Source organism: Drosophila teissieri, chromosome 2R, assembly GCF_016746235.2.
Source record: "Drosophila teissieri strain GT53w chromosome 2R, Prin_Dtei_1.1, whole genome shotgun sequence".
NCBI classification, from domain to species: Eukaryota; Metazoa; Arthropoda; class Insecta; order Diptera; family Drosophilidae; genus Drosophila; species Drosophila teissieri.
This window is the reverse complement of record NC_053030.1, coordinates 9,807,721-9,829,402: the sequence shown is the minus strand read 5'-3', so window position 1 is coordinate 9,829,402 and position 21,682 is coordinate 9,807,721. Positions and strand designations below refer to the sequence as shown.

The window sequence follows — 21,682 nt, the reverse complement described above, 5'->3', positions numbered from 1 at the left end:
TCCACCTGCTCCACTTTATTGAAAACAAAACAAAAAGGAAAACTAGTCTCCCACCCAATTGCCGAATACCGACCGAGTGGCCCGGAAAAATGCTAGACGATATTGGGCAAGGTCCAGTTGGCGAGCCATTAGCAAAGTTGCCCCTGCATTTTGATATTGATCGATTAGCCAGCCAGTTGTATCAGGCAGTTTTATTGATCATGCTGTAAATCAAATGGTGTGTGTTGCCAGCGACCCAAAAACAAAGCACAAATCGTACAGCGATTAAGTTAAGCAATACTTATTTTGGTAGCAGAAAGCTGGAATAAAGAGATGTAAATAAAAGGCTTATCGAGAATCGCAACAAGTCCAATCATAATGATGGCCAGTTATGGATGTATGATTGTGAGGGATATGAAAATAGAACCAGTAAACAAATGTATATATTATTCCTTAGAAATGTTCAGTAAATTAGTACGTCAGCATCCCAGTGATCTGGCGGAGAATAACGCATGAGACCTACGATATTATCAAAGGGGAACTTCCCCCGAAAACGAGAACAACAACCCATGTGGACTTTGCTCATGTTTCAATTTCCAATTAACTCGTTACCTAGATAACTGCACAAGTTTTGTGATAGGTTCAATTAGAGCACTAGACTCTTCACCAAAGATCTGGCCATGAATGAAGTGAAACGGCTCCAAAAGAAATACAGTAGCATACTGTTATCAAAAATACCAAAGTGATCACGAATATTCATCGGTGTCAGCTATTTTGCTTACGTCTTCCAAGTTATGCCACAAATGACGCATAATTGGAAGCGAAATGTGAGTGCTCTAGAATTCCGTTGAAATGCTAGAAGAATGATGAAATGGCAGAATAATCGAATGGGATCGGTCTAATTGTTTATGGCGCCCCATAATGGTGATGAAATTGATAAAGGGACTTAGCCAAGCTTTTACATCCGATAAAATCGTTGAAAATCAGTTAACATGCTTTTTATCGCATCTTTCGAATTCCCACCTACATATATTTAACAGCACGAACTTGTTGCGGCTGAAACATGTTGCTTGCTCTGCTAACCAAGCGGACTTTGTCGAGTACATAGCTCTGTTACTCTGCAAGCAGTGCACTTTACTCATCGCCAAGCAGTGCGTGTGTAAGCCGGCTGTTAGTTGAGCTATTTAACATTTTGGTTCGATGTCGAACTTGGCATGCAACTTAATTTAAGGGATGCATTTCCAGTTCTTGAAATATTTTTTTTACATTTGCTGTATAAATAAATAAAATTGGCTAATATAAGATAATTATTTATTTTATAAAAGCTTTTTATTACATTGCGTGGGAAATTCATTTTAAATGTTGTTGGAACTGAATATCTTATAAATATCAATAGAGCATTGAAGAAAAACGAAATGAAATATTTAAAAAACTATTTGATCGTTCCATTAAAATTGTAGTATGTTTACTTTACTTCTACTTCTCTGAAATCCAAAATTAATATCGATTTAATTTAAGCTCTAATATATGTATGTATGTATGTATATGGCACATTTCGCCAATTAAAGAAGAACCTGTGTAAAAATGTCAATAAAGATTAATGAGGCGGTTTGCAAATGACAAAATAATAAAAAGAACACAAAACTATTTTTTAATGATAATGACAATGACAAATTAATTAAATCAATGAGTCTGATGCAAAATTCCAGGCTTCTGTCTCAAGTGGTTAGAGAAATAAAAAATCAGGCTAATTGATAAGCAGTAAAGCGTGCGAAAAATACTCAGCTGATTAAACCTAAACAATTTATTAATTTGCAGGTCACCTCTTTGGCCGGTCAAGGTAAGTGTAAGTCATCCCACCCAGATTGTGTTAATAGAAGAAAATTAAACGCAACCGCACAGAGAATTCCACGTAGCCATAACTGCATAATCACAGATAGGATTCTTATTGTGCCACTGCGGTCCTTATTTTATTTTTTTGGCCAGAAACAGCGGGACATAAAGGACATTGGCGCCATGTCGCGTCACAGTGGAAAAATGGTAAACGAGAAAAATGTGTGAAATCTTCACGACTCGGGAAAACAAAGGAAACGGATTCAAATATTTATGAGGATGTCAGGTGTCCTGACAAGTCAATTTTAGGTTTTCACCTCTTGTTTTTTTTTTGTTTTTAAAGCAGAACGCAGTTACTCTGATTTATGAGTCTGTGGGTGTCCTTTCGAGACGAGCTCGTCATATCTGATGCAAATGTGTCACACTCACGACCGAGAGATTATTCCCCCCTTTTGTGCCGAGGCTGGAGTTTAGCCACTCCAGGCGCAGGGAAAATAAAAACCCTGAGAAATATTTTAATTAAAATTCACTGCCCCAAAAAAGAGCGGCAACGAAACTACCAAAACCACAGGCAGACAGGATAAACTTAAACCTAAACCCCATTCACCGCCGCCTGATCTCAACTGATAAACGCGAAAAAACCAACAACAAACAACAACAAGAGCGGCCCAAAGGTAAAATAAAGCCAACGGTGGGCGTTGGTAAAAAACGATCTGCAAAAAGCAAGTAAAGCACAAAAGGAGGCAAATGCGATATGTGCATATATGAGGCGATATGACGAGATTGAATGCTCTTGCGCTAAATATTTTCAGAGATTTAGTTTCGATAATATGTATAATAAATTTAAGTTCATATGCTTACAAGCTTATTTACAAACCCTATAGTTGGGAAGGCATTTAAACAGATCAAGGATATTAAATAAGATTTAATAGAGATTAATGAAAATATTTTAGAAGAAAATACTTTTAAGAGCCTACTTTCCTGTTTTCGAAATGTTTTATTTAACGAACTTATATATTTAATTTATTTATTTTAAGTAAAGTTCTTGAATTGTTTCTGTGATAAATAAAGATCGTGGTAAACACCAAATGAGTAGGGTATTAAAAGCATAACAATCTCCGCGTTCCAAGGAACTGTAAGCGATTGTCTCTGGACGTGCAGCGCTGCAGAGAGTTAACCTTTCAACGCCGATGGTGTTGCTGATGGGTAAAGGTTGCTGGACGTGGACAGTGCAGCTCCGCAGGATAACACATGATCAATCGATGGAACTCTCTTTCCGAGAGGCCCGAGGGTCCCCCAATTTACCGCTTGGCATATCGCGCGCATATCTGCCTTATTGTCTCCGGGTTTGTTTGCTTTCGTGTGCAGCAAATTCAATTAAACCGACAATTCACAATAAATTTCGTATTTTGTTTTAGGAACGGGAACCCGTTTTTAATTACCGAAGAGAAGCGCCCGTATTTGGTGTTTCTCGGCAGTGGCCAACTGTCGAATCGAATTGGTCACTAACAAGAGTTTCGTTAATGAAAATGTAGACAACCCCCTTTTCCCATCAATTTTCACTACCCCAGGGATCGTTTTCCCTTTAATTTATGCGTTGGGCATCATTGAGTTTCCAGTTGAAGTGAAAGTGATCGGAACTTCTGTTAACATTAACGCGTGGCTGACTTCTGATCGATCTCGTCAGAGGGTTGTACGGAACCCCAAGATCTGTGGTAGTTCCTAGATCCTTAACTCGGATCAAAACTACTTGGCAAATGTTTACAAATGAAGTGTACACAGTGAAGACCTCAGACAATTGTTGATCCCCTACGATAACAAGCTCGTTGCCCCTATGTTATTTAAAATTCGTATTCGCAAGGGTTGGCTGTTTTTACTTTCCCAAAAATTTCAACTCAAAAAGGCTGACAAAAGTTGTAATATTTCAGTGTCGGTTGTGCCGCACCTGATACACGTGTATTTGGGCAATTGATTAACAATACTCAAACCGCGAAGTGAGAGGTCCCAATGTAAAAACAATGGTTTTTTCAGATTTGCACAGAGATACATCAATATAAGCACATATGTACATATGTATGTATAAATGCGTATCAACAAGGGACACAACATCACAAGCCCAAAATAGCAGTCGGTAGCAAAGTCTTATTTATAAAAAAACAAAAAAAAAAAGGCATTTGCTTATGTTTGTCATTACCAATAAACAATACCTTACAAAATAAATTCCGGGATTATCCAAACAGAGAATATGTATATGAAAGGAAACGCGTGTGCGCCAAAACTGGCAAATTCATATAGCCTCTTTAATTTGGAGCTGGCGCCAGTCTATATACGTTATATTTATGACATTTTACGATTTCTGTGAATTGGCATCATCAAATCGACATTTGCGTTTTTAATATTTTCGCTGCGAATTAACGCTCTTTTGGCGAAAGGTTAAGGCCAAGGCGAAAAGGTTAATGTGTTTCTAAATGCCTTGCTAATTGACGAGCGGTTTTTGCACTAACAAAGGGAATCTCCTCCATTGAATTTGGTAGGTTAAATGGTTTGATTGGAAACAAGTTAGAGAAGATTTCTCTGAAGTAGGTCAGTTTCAAGCGGTAATCCCATATGTGGAATATCATGAGACACTCATGATATAAGTAAGAGTTTCAATTAACTTAAAGAAAGGGAAATTGTAATAGAGTTAAAAATCTTAACTTCAGTATCTACCAAGAAATATACAAATATTGATATTTCTCCAGTTTCTTAAATTTTATATTGGTCTGGTTTGAAATTCTTTTGTTACTAAGTAAACACTAGTATTCAATTTTTAATTATATATCCCTAACTTAAGAAATTGCATCTTTTAAAGGTACTTTTGACTTACATAAGAATTAGTAATTTAGGCTATTCTCCACTTTTAAAAATAACCATTAGTTTCGTTGCTAAAAAATAAAAATATTTCTATGTAAACACGTCTGTAACTTTATTTGACTTAGTTGTTAGCTTTTCTAGGCTTGAGTAGCAACTATGTACGCTATTTATAATTCATAAGAAAGCTGTGTCCAAATTTGAGCAAGCGATATCTCCGCCTGTCTAAAAATAAGACATTTCCTAGTTTGCATCTAAATATGTGGTAATAGACACCTCCAACAACAGCCATTAGCCTACTAGTCGCTTCATTAGAAGGCCATTAAGGCAAAAGATGCCACCAGACCATGATGATCATGCCGATGCTAATGCAGAGGGGACAAGCAAATATTTTGATCGGCAGTTGTAATTTGATGCGCAATAAATTGCTGTTTCCCACCTACAAATGGAAACAGAGGCGGGTGAAAATACACACATTCGAGTGTATCAAAGTATCGGAAATAACAATAGGCCGAAGTTAGAGCCAAACATTTTCATTAACCGGACAACGCATGACACCCACAACTTCCATGCTGTTTGCACGCTCATAAGAAGCGGGCTCATAATTCATTGGGCCAATAGACCCGAAGCATCGGCAGCTGCTGTGGGCCACGAAAAAATGCCTAAAACGCTGAATGAAATATTCGGGGCTTTGCGTTACCAATTTTCGCACAAGTGCGAAGTGCCACAGCCAACGACACCGGATTATAAAATCTCTTCTCGCTTATAAATACCCCACTAACCGAAAACCGACAACCAAAAACCAAAAACCGAATGCACGAAAACCGAATAAATCTCGAACTGACGAATTTCGCGCTGTGACTTCCTCTGATACTCAACTCAAATTTGCATGTGTCCCCGAAAAAAAGAGGAGTCTGATATGCATTCCTCTCCTAATTAGTGAACTCTGATCACCGCCATGGGAACTTACTCGAAGCGCATTGGCAGTTGAGGTAATTAGCACCACAAGCAAATTTTGGGAACAGGTGTTCGATAGCTCGTGATTGAAACCAAATCTAACAAGATTTTTTCGAGCTTCTGGGTGCAAAAGAACCAATTGAAAAGATAAGGTGGGAAGAGATTAAAAAAAGTTTGAATATTTAATATGTACTTCTAGTTACGAGCTCAGCGCTCGTTTACTTTGCTTAACACATTACTCATAATAAGTTTTTTTAATGTTTTACAACGTAGTACTGGAATTTCTTCAGAAGTGTTTTCTTTCTTGCTTTCCAAACGCTAGCCCTGATCTTTCAGCATCGGAGAGCGGAAAACGCCCCCACCTGGCAAACTAATCAACTCAGCTTGAGGTGCAACTGCATGTGGCAACTGGCCCATCCTGTTAGCCAAGTTAACCAAGCTAACCAAGTTCAGGAGCCAATGGCCATATGAATGGCAATCGGCCGGCAGTCTATGCGGCGCAATCGAGTGAGAAAATTAAAATTACATGACCGTGGTCTCGACTGCGGCTGCAGGGATCCCACATTAAAAGGTTCATAACTTCCAAGTCAATTACGCGATGCGTCCGCTGCGAGACTCTCGTCTGAGAATGGATACTGAATTCTTGGCTCTGGATTCTGGATTGTGAATTCTGGATTCTGGGATTCCTGGGATGTGAATTAGAAAAATTGCACGCTCAAGTGGAAGAGAGGACCTCTGGTCTGGTTTGGCTTGGTCCAGTCTGTTCCCTTCTGTTCTTTCTGACTGACTGACTGACATAACTCACGAGTGGCAGACGCGGCAGCAGACGCAGATACACTGATGCAAACAAACACAGATACGGCCTCCGCATTTAACCGCTGCTCCGTTGCAGGTGAACTAGACAAGCAGGAGCAGATCCTCAAGAGCACTCCACAAATAAAAGGGACTACTGTGGGAATCATGCCGATCTGCCCCGAACCAAACAGAACTAAAAAGAACTAACAGAACAGCGCAGTCCAACAGGCTCGCCATCAGCGAATTAATTTGTGACGCGCGCTCTCCAAGGAGCTCCTCCGACACTCCCCCCTCATCCAAAGTGCACAGGGATCCACACTGCACAGCCCAGGCCCATCTTCATATGCAGCCAACCCAGTCCAGCTCCAGATTGCCAGTTGCAGTCGAGGAGCCATGGCCTGGAGGCAATTTACTCTCTTCGCTCGGCGGTGCACGCTGTGGTAGCCAAACTCGTGACTGCAACAATGCACAGTGGTCTGCGTTATATATAATCTGGTTAAAAAATTACTTGGAAAATTTAAATTATAAAATTACAATATATATAATATAATACAGCCACACTTAAAAATATATAGCAGACTATGTTTTTAGGTCACAAGTAATACATTAGAATTATTTTTAAAATATTTCTTAAATTAGGAATGAAACTTTATGAAATCATATATTTCATATTGGGTATATCATATACCCAATGGACAGTATGAATGTGAGAATGAGACCCATTTAATTAGTTTTCGGTATGATTTGATATGATTCTAAAATCTTTGAAAGTAGTTTTACATAATTTGTAAGCAACATTTGAGCGATCTTTAGTTACTGTGCATCGCCGTGCTCGTCTTCGTCATCGTCGTGTGGCAAGTGGCTGCTGCTTGACTGCAGTTGCAGTTTTGGCCTCCGCTGGAGCTTCGTCTGCTTGAGCTTCCCCTGCTGGAGATACCCCCTTCTGGAGTCGCCTCCTTCTGCGTCGCCTTTTTGGGGGCATCATCTTGGCGGCTTTGGCGCTGGTGTCAAACGTTTTGTAATCTGTCACGTCGCATCGTTTTAATATTTGTGCGCTCATGGCCCAAGTACGAGGAAATGCACTCGGGTGCGTGTAAAAATAGGCGTAACCCTTTGGTATTTATGGTCTGGCCGGCTGGATGAGCCGACTTCGCAGACTCTGCCGTCTCTGCAGTCTGCAGTCTCAGTCTTCCGTCTTTAGTCTGCATCTGCACTGGAGCACAGTGGAGCATCCGGGACGGCGCTCCCCGATCGTTTTGTTTGGTTTTCAGCAGCAGAATCAGATGCCTTTGGGGTCTTGCGGCGGTAGCAACAGGTTCAAGTGCTTCGCATTGCACTTGGTCTGGGGCTTTGGGCCCAGCTCCTTGGTTTCTGCCACTCTTTGATTATCTAAATCATTATTAGTTTGACCTTCAGCCCCGGGCTGGATCTGCGCTCGTGCAAGTGCTTCTCTTATCTTATTAATTATTTGCTCTTTATTGCCGGTGGAATGGGTCGATGGACTACTGTTCGTATGAGTCATCTTAGAAATGCCGATGGGTAAAATGGAACAAGCGAGAAATGTGCAAACTGAGAAAGTTGCTGGAAGGGGGAAGAAATAGCTTATTGAATACTTTAGTTAAAAACGTTCACCTATTGATGTAGGAGTTTTAATTAGAGATTGAGTAGATATTTAAATGCCCGAATTATTTATTTCTTTTGCAGTATGATTTCTTTTATTATATTTTACATAGGTGTCAGATAATTTTTACTTGTGTATTAATGCTCATGCCATTCAAAGTAAGAAACAAGAATGAGGAACAGAACGTCAGAAGGCGAAAATCAACTGGCTGACAGCTTGTTATCCCCAAAGATCCTTCACCCTGTTCCGTTATAATTAGCATTCGCTAATTACCACTTTCGCGAAGACCACCCGTACATTGACCCACTGAACGGGCTCACTGCTCACTCCAATGCGATTCCCACCAGCTGTCCGTGGGCCATTCAGCACGCATCTCAGCGCGTCAATTTGCCAACCCTACTCAAAGGCCATGACCACGTCGGTCATGCGGATCCCCAAGATACAGTAGTTGGCCATTGCAATGGCTGACAACCGTTAATCAGGCGCCACAAATCAGAAGAGAGCAGCATATGGAACATATGCACACATGGGGGATTTGGGGAATGGCCCCCTGCCTTCTGATTGGATCTGATTGGATGGGCGCCAGAGTGGATCTGCTATATTTAGACAGAGAGAAAATGGCGCTGCAGACTGCGTGATTTTCCATTCACTCGCTGGATCCGTGATGGCAGCCGCTTCCCATGACTGCTCCTTTGTCTCTGCGCGAAAATATTGACACGATCCGCACAGATATTGCACGCGCATTAGAATGGATAAGCTAAATAAACTCGTAAATACCAGTAAATCATTGTGTACCAGCGCAAAGTGGCCCAATTGCCGCCGAGGATGCGTGGGTGGGATCGTGTTGGAGTGTTAATTGCCCCAGACTCAATCGGCCGGAATGGAATGGAATATTTATGAGATTGGGCAATCGATTAGACAAAGTCCATCCATGTATATTCATATCAATCGTCGGTGCTAATTGATTTCGAGACTGCGAAAAGAACCGAACAAAGGCGGAAGTGATCGTGACTGCCGATAAATGGAAACTCAACAGATGTAAGCATATCAACAGAGGTGTAACTTTATTCGGAAAATACATAACACAACCACAGACTGACTTTAGTCGCGGTAAAAATGAAAGTCTCACATGTGCTGTATCAAAAAACCTAAACATAATTTATCACCAAACTCTCATCTATCGATCTTTATTTTACATCTTTCCGTTCAACATCCTTGTCTATCCTAATCTAAGCTTTCAAGTATCTCTACTCTCTATATATCTTTCAGATGATCCTTCAGCCTTCTACCAATCTCCTCAAACTTCTACTATTTCTTGCTATCTCTTCTGTAAGGACTCAAGTTCTTAACGATATAATAATTGAACTAAACCAACGCCTACTTATCTCCAACAACTTGTTGTATTGCAACCAATCCGATAAACTAAGTGAATACGAGGAAAAGTATCTAAGACACATGGCACCAATAAGCTTGATGATCTTCGCCTCAGTTGAAAAGTTAAATTTCCCACAAGTTGAATATAATTTAGGTGCTGATAACAAAATCTTTTTGATAATGGGCGAAGACGAACCACCCTATGATTTCTTCCATGCCCTGAATTTACATTTTCAGTTTGCTGAATATGTCATTGTGATCGATGAACCGGTCGATCTGAAAAGGAGCACCAAATGGCTAGATTTTGTGAAGCACCTTTGGCAGCAAGGATACGTTCAGTTGCTATTCTACACCTCGTTCGATGAGAAACTCTATCACAAAATCATATTTCCCGAAACCATAATAGTGGAGACTTTGATAGAGGACTACATATCCGTTCGGGGATCGTTCAAGGATCTCTATGGCTATCCGGTCAGGGTGGCTGCCTATAATAATGCTCCGCGCTCCATGCTATACGTGAATCGCTGGGGCAAGCAGGTATTCGCTGGGTTCTACATGAGATTCATCCGAGCTTTCATAGGCTCGAGAAATGGCAGCTTTGTGCCAGTGCTCACCCCAAGTGATTCTCCCGGGAATTGTACCCTGAACTTGGTCAATGAAACAGTGGATGTGTGTGCAGATGCATTGGCAGCGAATCCCGCCGCGTTTAGCCTGACCCACGGATTCAGGATAGCCTCGGCGAATGTTCTGGTGACCCACGCGAAACCGCTCCACTCCTACCGCTATCTGACCGCTCCTTTTCAGTGGAGTGTATGGGCCTGTTTGGTCGTCTATGTGCTGCTGGTGGTCAGTTTCCTGAGCTTTATTGGATGGCTAAGAAGCGGGAAGTGGGACTTCAGTAAGCATCTGCTCGAGGTATTCAGCTCACTTTTGTTCAGTGGATTCTACCTGAAGGAAATCAGTGGAAGGGAGAGGTACATACTCTTTGGAGTCTTGTTCATAGCTGGATTTGTCTACTCCACCGAGTATCTGGGACTACTCAAAAGTATGCTGATCTCGGAGGTTTTCGAGAAGCAGATTGACACCTTTGAGGCACTGGTGGAGAGCAACATAACCCTGATGGTGGATCCATACGATAAGCTCTTGTTCGCCAAGTACAATATGCCCCAGATACTTTCCCCCATAATGGAGCTGGTCAGCTTTGAGACTCTTCTGGAGCACAGAAATCGCTTCGATCAGGACTACGCGTACATACTGTTCTCGGATCGAATGGCGCTATACGACTATGCCCAGCAGTTCCTGAAGCATCCGAAGCTGTTGAGAATTCCCATCGACTTCTCGTTCCTCTACACTGGCATTCCGATGCGGAAGAGATGGTTTCTGAAGCACCATTTGGGACGGGCCTGGTACTGGGCCTTCGAGAGTGGTCTTACGAGGAAACTGGCCTTGGACGCCGACTTCGAGGCAGTTCGCGTGGGCTACCTGAGCTTCCTCATCACGGAGCATGTGGAGGCCCAGCCGCTGGATGTGGATTATTTCGTCATGCCGGCAATTGCTCTGGCCATCGGCTACATCCTGGCCCTTGTGAGCTTTGTCATCGAGATGACGGCCTGGCGCATGAGGGAATTCCTGGGATGCAGCAAGGCGACGATGACGAGCACCGGTTGTCCAGGAGGCGGTCATGTTGATGTTGATTGAGTGACGGATTGATGTTGTGATGTCTGCTTCGCAAGCTTTTTCTGCATTCTTCATGTTGTAAAGTCTTCACAAAAGAAGTGTTACCTGTCCTTGTCCGCTATAAATAAACATAACTTAGCTAAAGATACACTAATACAGGTGGTACTACACTATCACAAAGGTTCCTAAAATATTCCATTTTACCTACATTTTAATAATAATTGTTATTAGTAATAAAGACTTGTTTAAATGTTATTAAAATAAAATAAAAATAATAATGGCTTAGTTTTGTTTCCATTTCAGATGATTTTCTTCCCTACATTTCTAGCACTGATGCATCTTGTGATTACCCATATAAATTTCATAGCTGGCAAAAGTTTGCCTGATATTATAAATGAACTCAACGAGCGCCTGACAATCTCCACTAATATTATTTTTTGCCAGCGGTTGGACAACCTAATACCCTTTGAAGCAGCCACATCGAGATTCGTATACAGCTCGTTGGAAGCCTTCAATATCACCAGCTTAAGGAACCACGTGGGAAACGCTAATAAGCTCTTTATAATAGTGGGTAATGAGCCACCTTATGAACTCTTGGCCAAACTTGAGTTGAGCTTTCAGCTGGTGGACTTTCTCCTAGTGATCGACAAACAAATCGAGGAAGATAAGTGGAAGCGCTTTATAAATTATGCTTGGCGACTGGGATACGTCAAGTTCTTAATATATTCTACATACACAGGACTGTCCTATGATAAAATACTATTTCCGAGTCTGAGGATAAGGGAAACTAATATCGAAGACTATGCGAAGTTTCGCGGCACATTTCGAAATGTTAATGGCTACCAAGTTCGCGTGGCTGCGTACAACAATGTTCCCCGAAGTTTTATTTACCCAGATAGAAATGGCAAAACGATCTATGCTGGATACTTTATGCGATTTGCACGCGCCTTTATGAAGAACATAAACGCTACTTTCAAACCAGTTCATACACCCAACGACTCACCACTGAATTGCACTCAATTTATTCTGAATAATACTGTGGATATGTGCGCCGATGCTTTGGTTCAAAACTCCAAAGTGTTTTTCATCTCCAGAGAGGTCAGGATCGCTCCTGCCAATGTGATTGTACCGCATGGAAAACCACTGCATAGCTACAGATACTTGACAGCGCCGTTCAACACCAAAGTGTGGATTGTTTTAGCCACCTATGTATTTCTGATTTCCTTGTTCCTCTGTCTGATTCACTGGCTTAGAAGCGGAAAATGGGACTTTAGTGGAAATTTGCTCGAAGTCTACAGCTCACTTTTATTTAATGGCTTCCACTTGAAGGCGATCCAGGGAACGGAACGCTTCATTCTGTTTGGAGTATTATTCATTTCAGGATTTGTGTACTCCACCATGTATTTGGGGCTGCTGAAGAGCATGCTCATTTCGGAGATTTTTGAGAAGCAGATACAAACCTTCGAGGAACTGGCTGCATCAAATATTCCGCTCCTCATCGATCCGTATGATAGGATGATCTTTCAAGAGCATCACATTCCCAAGTCGCTTTGGACCGCTGTGAGAACAGTGCCCTCGGAAACCCTAGTCAGCCATCGAAACAACTTTGACCAGAAGTACGCCTATGTGTTGTTTCCAGATCGCATGGACATGTTCGTCTACGCCCAGCAGTACTTACGGCATCCAAAGTTCCGTCGCATACCCATCGACATCTGTTTCCTCTTTGCCGGATTCCCCATGAGCAAGAAGTGGTTCCTCAAGCACCACCTCAGTAGGGCCTGGTTCCATGCCTTCGAGAGCGGCATAGTGAATAAAATGGCCTCGGATTCCTATCGCGAGTCGGTGGGCCAGGGATATCTTAGCTTTCCCATTACGGAGCACTTGGAGGCGAAGCCTTTGGGTCTCTATTACTTCGTGATGCCAGCGATTTCGCTTGTGCTCGGCTATTCAATGGCCTTACTGAGCTTCATTGTAGAAGTTATTGCGTGCAAGTTACATTTCACTTTCAAATACAGATGTGGTTAATATGGTGGTGGTTCCCTAAATTTACGGATCATCCTACATTTAAATTTGTAGACCATGTACTATTTATTCAGCACGCTTCAGAGAATAGTACAGCATAAGAGGAATACACGCCTTTTGGAAATAAAATATGGTAAAGCCTATATGACAGACAAAATGGGACAACATTTCATTCTGTTATGTTGGAGAACACTCTCAAAGGATGTTTTGGATATGAGCAATTTATATTCCACAAAAACTGCAGAACGACTTCACCACAAGCCCCAAAGTGAGCCAAACACATTACACAGTACCTGGTACACGGAACCAAAAAGACCGTCTAAGACTTGAGATCAAAGTTTTATGACAATGCTTATCTGAGCAATTTTCCTTGCAGCTTGAGGCAGTATCCAAAATACACCCAAAAAGACGAGCAATGTGAAAACCACCCTGTGGCCTGGAACCCTCGAAATAAATAGCACTTGAGATATTTCCAAAACATTTGCCAGCCAAGTCCCTGAGCAATTTGCACAGCCCATTGTATGCAGTCCGAATGATAACAGAAAAATAAGAACCCGGCCAAGAAGTAAGGGGTGACTTGTCCAAAAATGGAGCTGACTTGCGCAAATATTTGCGAAAATGGAATTTTCGGGTCAACTCAGTGTGTTGGTGTGGGCAGATACCGCCCCCTGCGGTGGGTGGGTGGATTTCGATTTGGATTTTAAAGTTCGTTGACACCCACGCCTGGCACTTTTTTCGTGTGTTTTGTCGCTGTGGCGCCATTAAGTATGCAGCAGCAATGTGGCGACAATAAAGTTTACGCCTCGGCGCCATGGCCAAAAGAAGGAGGAGTTGCAATAGCCAAGGATAAATGGGATGGCCTGGAATGCACTCAGTGGGAGTTTGAGTTTCAGCTGGAGACAAGTCGGGCGATCTGGGACAGCATCGTCAGTTCATCCCAATTATGGGCTATCTCTGCACTTCAAGAAAAATCCAGTTGAGTAAAACCATATACATATATTACATATATAACTGAGCGAAATAGTTTAGTAGTTCGTAGGAGCATATGCTAGTTTCATGTTGTGAAATGTAATAAATAATATTTATAATCCATATCAATTCACTTGAAACAGTAAACTAACTAAAAAAGTAAAGAGTCACTGATACGAATAAATATTTTTAAATTATGTGTAATTTGCGTGTACATGGCAGTTCCAAAAGTAAGAATTATTTCCGCAAACTTGAGTCATTGTTTTCTCTGTGTGGCACAGTTTCCAGACAATGGAGTTGCCAAGCGGCCCATGTACATCCCGGTTTGTAGGACTCCTCTTAATGAGTGGGAGGGTCATGTGCGTGCCTCGCATCCATATCGCAAAAATCAACGATAAACTCTCGCCCTTCAGCCGCTTTAATTGCCCAATTCGTGTGTTTTCAACGCGCTTCGAATCGAATCGAACTGAACGGAATCGAACTGAACTGAATCGAACTGAATCGATTTCGTGATTGCGCGATCCGTATCTGCTTTAAAGTAAACATTTGTTTTAATCTGGGGGCGGCTTTTAATTAAGATTGCGTACGGCGATAAATGGCAAGTGTTGCAGGAGCTCCCTGCCATCGCGCTTCGATTGAGGGTAAGTAAAAAGGGATTTTACTGCTTTTATTTTACTTAAGCGTATGTGTTGAAACCATCGCAAGTTATTGATTCTTTTTGTTAAATTAAAAATAATATTGCAAAAGGGAAAGTGAGTTCCTATTTCAACGATTCAAGTTTATACGAATATTCCATTAAATGGATGGTTCAAAGTAAACATAAATTATTAGTATAGTATAGTATTTCTAATAGCTCTTTCATTTAAAGCTTACTCACTTCAATCCTGGTAGCACTGCACCACCATCTCTCACCTGTTACGCAGTTTTGCGAACGGCAATTCAATCCGTCAACTCTTTTATCAGCCAGACAGGGCGACACCGTAAATCACCTGGGAAGCAGACAAAAGGCCAGCGGAAACAATTGAGAGCTCGGACTGGGCCGTCATTGATACCAATATCTGATTGACTGGATGGATTCTGCAGCAGCTTTTGTTTTTTGCCGGCTAATTGAAATGGCCAGGTAATTGTCGTTGACTCCAGCAGCATCCACCATGGCCAGGGATGGCCAGGGATTGGTTGCAAAGTTAAACACTATTATTTAAATCAATGCCGCGCTTCCTTTTTTCGCCGCATCGCCACATATGTATGTATGAGATGGCAATTTATGGGCCATGCCTAATTGTCCGCACCGAACTTCAAAGTGGCCTCGCTCCTCGATCTTGGCCAAGTCCGAGGAATGCAATTATCGCGCTCCAAGTTATGCTAAGATAAATGGCCACAAGTCCGGCACAGTCGACTGCAGTCGGTGGAAATTGGCAACACTTTCCAGTCGTCTTTCCCTTCGCGGCCATAAACTAAACCAAACGAACGAGAGAAATATGAAAAAATGTGTGCTCTTGTTGGAGGCGTAAAAAGTAAAAAACATATGCCGCACACGCAACTGACAATTGGCCATTTTTGGCTGATTCAACAATTTATGGCAGCAGAGGGGCGGAGGTGTGTCACTGGGTCCACGTCGTCGGCATGACCAAAAGACCCACATAATAATCACGGGCATAAAACCTATACAGAAAACCCTTATACTTCTTAAGTTTAATCTTTGATTTTGAATGTTACTGGCTTAGCAGAAAAATTCTAAAGTAACAAAGCTAAAATCGCATTGGATTGATGAAAGCATGGATTAATTAAATAATTAACTCATAATTGTATAGTTATTTCATACTTAAGTATAGAATACGTCGAGTTCTTAATGTTGATATACACATATTTCAGACATAAACATATTTGTTGGCCCAGTCGATAAATTATTAAGCATACTGAAAGCAAGGCGGATTTGTAAAATAAATCCCAGATAAGCTTGCCGCAAAGTCCTAGCTTTTATTCCCTTGTTCAATTATTTGAATTCGATCATTTGAAAGCTCCATCATCCTGCTTCGTTTGTCCCCAATCAACTCTAAATATTTCCAAGAAAGAGCCTCCTGCAGACATTAATCGAATAAAGATCTTCGGACATCGCCTGGCGCATTTGATGGCACTTTCGCTGGATGCCATTTGGCCACGTCTTTGGGTCAGTCAGATGCTAAAAATAAAGAGTAAGTAAAGGTAGCAAACCGAGCAGCCGCGAAATGAAACGCTGTCCAATTAAGCGCAACAAACAACTTTACGCCACATGCCACACAACAGGCGTTTATCGGGCACTCAGATCGCATCCCGACCGATCGATTCGATCCTTGCCTCCCCGACCGACCACGACCACGGCCACATCCCCATCCCCATCCTCCTCTCCCAGTTCTCCCGATGGCCAGGCCATTGTAATGGCCAACGATTTGTCGCTGTCCGAGCCCCAGACCCTGGCCCATAATGACACTCGTTGATCGTGCGGCCGCGATAAGATTGCACAAAGATAAAGCGCCGATATCGGAACCCGAGGGTTAAAATGCATAAAGGAGGCGATGGGCGGAGGCGACAGCAGCGGCATTTATGCTAATAAGTTGACATTTGACCACCATGACGAAATAATGAACCGATCAGGAGCCGTCAACGTGACAGGTACTTCAAGGAAGCGGTACCATGGGTTGAGGATCCCAAGTATAACTTAAAATTATGTGTATGTGCGTATATGTTACAGATGTGCAGTATATTGCTAACGATAGAACTACAATTCAATTATTTATATCTTTGAATTGGTTTCTCATACACTGCGAAATAATTACTCCATTTAAAGGCTACAATTTGTTTGCTATCGGTCGCCGACTAAGCCCACTGTGCTTATTAAGCGTTTTGCCGGCCAATCTCGACATTTGTTTTGACACAGGAGCAGAACCGACGGCACCGCCGGCACCGCTGGCCATGATGATCACTAATTTCCTGGAATTTCACGCGCTCTCCTCGCTTATCGAGATGCAAATTTTTCTCAACTTTTATTGTATCTTCACACGATCTGAGCCGACTGCTTGTTAACTATCATTTTGTGGTCTCAAATGAATTTTAATTGTTCTACTTGTAGTTGCACGTAATTAGCAATAATTAACAATTCGCTCATCACACCGTTGGAAATTTATTACTATCAAGTGGGGGTTTTCTGTAAATTTAAAATATTAAACGGAACTAAGCGGCTACTCCTGATTGCTGTAGTTTCTTTCGCTGTAGTTTCTTTCGCTGAAGTTTCTTTCCCTGAAGTTTCTGCTGCTGTAGTTTCTGCTCGGATAGTCCCTTTGGTACTGGTGATAGCGTCTCCAGCTCTGCTCATTGCGTTCTCGTGATTGGTACCCTTGAGTCCTATCCTGCCATTCCTCTTGATCCCTTCCATAGCTGCGGAAATAAGTATGTTGGCTCCAGCGGCTGCCTCTTGGATGGTCGTGGGGGTCCTGATAGGGTTCCTGTTTCCAGCGACCATATGTGGAGGCTTTCAAGTCTCCTGGAACGAATTTTACAATATGGGGTAAGGTTGATATTAGTAATTTAAAAGGGAAGAGATAACATAATAAATAAAATTCAACATTTTTATTTTCCCCTCTAAGCACATACGTTAATTAAGCTGATATGAATTAATATTGGCATACTTACTGTGTTTGGATTTGTAATGCACATCTTCATCCCCTGGGTAATGTCTAACTGGCTGACGCCAATCTTCTGGTTTGCTGCTATAGCCATACCTATTGCTATGGTCCTTTTTACTGCGATTCGCGGAAGATCTCTCCGTGGAAGAACGCTGCCTGTTGGTCTGTTGATTCGGGAGTGTCATTAGGGAGCTCACGTAATTGTCGCGTTCGATTTTATGACCGCGGGCCGAAGAAAAGGCTGCAAGTCACATATAGAGGAGTGTGTATAAATAACGAAACTGTATTGAAACAAAGAGCTCCTACGAACTTTTTATCGCCTCCTCAGGGGACTTGTTCAACACGGAGATCATGAAGTAGCAGATCAGGTAACCAGTGCGATTTACTCCGTGTGTGCAATGGACTCCAATTAGTTTGTCTGCAAGAATACAGGAATGACATTGGATAACGTAATTTTCGACTTTTTAATAAATATATAAACATAAGCTGCAGTACTAAATACTTCAAATGTTAAATGAGTCTTCTTGGCATCGAAGTCAACCAAGTTGGGTGATATTTCTTCCCTGTTTAGAGGCCGCTCCACAGCCTTTCTGCAGTGCCGCATGTTGCTGCAAATTGCTACAAATTTCATTTCAAACACGGCCACAGGAATGTCCCTCTCCCGAGCTCCAAGCCTCCCAAATCTCGCTCCACGCCCATTTGGTAACACCCACGCGGCGGGACCGCAACAGAGAAAACCGGCCTGGCAATTTGGCATAAAAGCAGAAGCGACCTGAGCTAAATCTAGAAAACAGCGCGCTCTGCCAATAATAACATTGGCTATAAATTTCACAAAAACATGTCAGCAGGAGGGATTCGCAAGCGGTTTCCAGAGGGGCATGGACAACCCACCAGGTCGCGGTGGCCTGCCTTTGTGCACTGTGCGGGTGCTTTGCTTTCGGCTTGGCTTTGGCTTGGGCTTTGGCTTTGGCCTGGTTGCTGGATTCCCTGGTCATTGACAGCGGGCGAAGCTGCCAGTCAGTCAGTCAGTACGTCATGTTTGGTTTGCTTTTAAGCCAACTTACAGGCAAAACGAATAACGAAATTAAATTACGAGAACGCACGGCGCATCCTTGTCGATATACCAAATACAGTGGGAATAACCTAATATATTTGATGAAATACTCGCATGTGAGAAGATCTACAAAACTTGATAATGTTGTTTACAACTACGTATGTGATTATTAAAATAAAACAATGTTTAAATAGTGTTTTTCAATATGAAACGGCCGATTTAGCGTAAAACTGCAGATGATTCCACTGTGCTCTGCGCTGGGCCAACGACTGTGCCTTGTTTTCTAGCCTCATTGGTCGTTGACAAGTTGCGACCACCTCGGATTTGACTTATTTTCCCGATCTGTTTCGTTGTAAATATGTTGGCAGCCTTCGTGTATTTATTTATTGTTTGCTCCACGCGACTTTCCGCGGCGCCAGATCGTGTTTTAATTAAGCCCTAGACGGCATCAGGCATCAGAATCCGCCAAGGCATTCTGGCCAACATTTTTGCATATTGTAAGCCAAATTGGTTCGCACATACATTAGCGCTACATGAAAGTGCCTGCGAAACTTAGGTCTTATCCGCGCCCACTTTTTCGAAAGAATGTGCAGCACACAGACGTTTGATACCCTAAAAACTTGTTCTACTATGCATGAATAATTAGGTTCGATATTTTAATAATTTAAGAGTTTTCTTAGAATATTAGTATACACTAAGCACAAGAATTCTCTTGATCTTATGAGCTGCACAGTGAAAATGGAACACAGTTTAACGTGTTTTTAATCTAGAGAAGGATTTTTAAAATTCGAAAATAAAGTATCTACGGCAGTCGTAAAGTCATAATACGAATTTAATTTCTTCTCTGCATTAATGCATTTGAATTTTACACATATAAATGAAAAGATGCTTGCCGATGGCCTCGCATGCCTTTGTGCATAATTGGAAATGCCTTTTCCCCACTCGCGCATGACTAAGCTCCGTGCTCCGTAAGTGATTTGTTTGCCCGGCTCCCGACTGGCAGACAGCCTCAAGCTCGGGCTCAACTCAAAGGCCAAAAAACTGACTGACTGATTGAGTGTGTGCGCGCCCACATCGGTGCGCCAGTTGGCTGTTAAAGGGTTAAATAGAGTATTTCTCTTTTCAGGCACTTGGCTGCGAGCACCGCGAGCACATTTCACCGCTTTGGCCATGTTTGCTGTGTGCTTGCCGGCTGATAGGAATCTCTGGAGGCAGTGCAGCCAGGGATTAGGATACGTGGTAATTGCGGGTGCCCCCTTTGATACGATTTGTTTGCATATTTTGCGGCTCTAATTGTGTGGACAGATATGCATCTGAATCTGCATTGTTGACGGGAAAGCGTTTCCCACGGCAGTGAGCCTCAAAGATCATGATGTGTGGGATGATTTGTCAGCACTCACCATTATCCGCGTTGCTCTCAAGGAAGTCTGCCACGAAACCACAGAATCTGCAATGACATCGGAAAGATATTGATCGTTAATGGTAATAGGGTAATATCTTATGGCGAATCCCAATTTTGATTGGTATTTTGCTGTAACCAATTATCGTTTCAATTTACTTAAATTGTAAATAAGGTACTAATAACAAGAATATTTTAATTTAAAAACAATGTTTTATATTACATTTAATGCTAAAACACACCATTTTAGTATATATAATATATAAATATTTAAAAGAGCAGTACAAGAATCCAACTTACAATATGCCTAAGGATATTTAACAATGTACATATGGACGTTATTATATGGAGTAAAAACACTTAACCTAAATTACTCATGTTTCTAATTTCTCGTGAATATTCTACAGTATTGCTCTTATATTAATGGGATTATTGAAGACTTTTACAACATTTTCACGCGAAAGCTAATACATAGTCCTATTAGTAGTTGTTTCAATTTATAATTACTTTTCGGCTAGATCCCGCGAAGGCGTCTGCTTCCCGGGGATCATCAGCTTCTGGTGACGCACATCGTGGTCGGTTAGGGCACTTGGCTGGTAGTATCGATTCGTGTTGGTCAGATCGATGATGAGACCCAGATCGGGGACGGACTGCAGAAGGGATTCGGGCGCCAGGCGGAGATTCTCATTCACTCTGGCGTTGACATGCTGCAAAAGATAAAAAAAGGAAGCTGAGCAAATATACGAGAGCATTACAATGGACGGCTATAGATTGCTCAATTTATGCAAAATGCCCGGAGGGCAGGCAATTAATAAAGGCCGAGGATCCGTGGCGTTATTTAATTAAGCAAAAACAATTTAATTTAATATTCATGTGGGGTCCATGTTCCAGTTGCCACTTTTATGCATAATTACAATGCACAAATTTCGTCGTCGTCCGTTGTTATTTATATTTTTAGAGAGCCGCGCAGTCGGTGGTCCATATCCTGGGTTTTCAACATCCATCAATTGGCGGCTCTCCTGTCAACCGGTTTGGTTTCTTGGATCTCGGGCATAGTGCGGGCATAGTGTGGCCATTGGGCGGGCGGGGGATTTTCGTGAACTCACCTGATTCAGCGGCACCTTGAATGCTATGAAGCGAGTGCCAGGAACACGATCTCCAATCGGTTTGTAGTTCAACCATCTGCAATTGGCACAAAAACAAATGCATGAGACCAGCGTAAACAACACTGATTACTGTGGGATATCCTCGGCCCAATGTTTTTGGGCTGCACTCACCTGTCTGGTATGGCTTTGCTCATTTTCTCTGTTTTCCTAACCTTTTACCCCACTTTGAAACGGATATTTCGAAATTTCTTTAGAAATTGTTCAGAATGTTTTGCAACAAGAATGATTGTTAAGGTGTTGCCAGATCACGCGAGGAAAACATATGCTGCTGAGTTGACACTGTTAGCTAAACTGTGACTGGTCACGATTACTGTTAAAACGCACTCA

General features: G+C 42.0%; 3 protein-coding genes across 3 annotated transcripts; 2 read left to right on the top strand and 1 right to left on the bottom strand.

Moving 5' to 3' along the window:
• Positions 1 to 9,304: 9,304 nt before the first annotated feature.
• Positions 9,305 to 11,107, top strand: LOC122614838. The gene has a single exon (XM_043789507.1). The coding sequence runs from the start codon at positions 9,305 to 9,307 to the stop codon at positions 11,105 to 11,107; it is 1,803 nt and encodes a 600-aa protein (XP_043645442.1).
• Positions 11,108 to 12,130: 1,023 nt separating this feature from the next.
• On the top strand, positions 12,131 to 13,111 carry LOC122614432. Its single transcript, XM_043788994.1, has one exon. The coding sequence runs from the start codon at positions 12,131 to 12,133 to the stop codon at positions 13,109 to 13,111; it is 981 nt and encodes a 326-aa protein (XP_043644929.1).
• A 4,099-nt stretch (positions 13,112 to 17,210) lies between these two features.
• LOC122612994 (RNA/RNP complex-1-interacting phosphatase homolog) lies at positions 17,211 to 21,607 on the bottom strand. Its single transcript, XM_043786938.1, has 7 exons — positions 21,467 to 21,607; positions 21,296 to 21,371; positions 20,697 to 20,896; positions 20,191 to 20,237; positions 18,047 to 18,154; positions 17,744 to 17,977; positions 17,211 to 17,594 (listed from the first exon to the last, which is right to left on the bottom strand). Exons 1-7 carry the CDS (start codon positions 21,487 to 21,489, stop codon positions 17,293 to 17,295), a joined length of 990 nt encoding a protein of 329 aa, XP_043642873.1. The 5' UTR covers positions 21,490 to 21,607; the 3' UTR covers positions 17,211 to 17,292.
• Between the last annotated feature and the right edge of the window lie 75 nt (positions 21,608 to 21,682).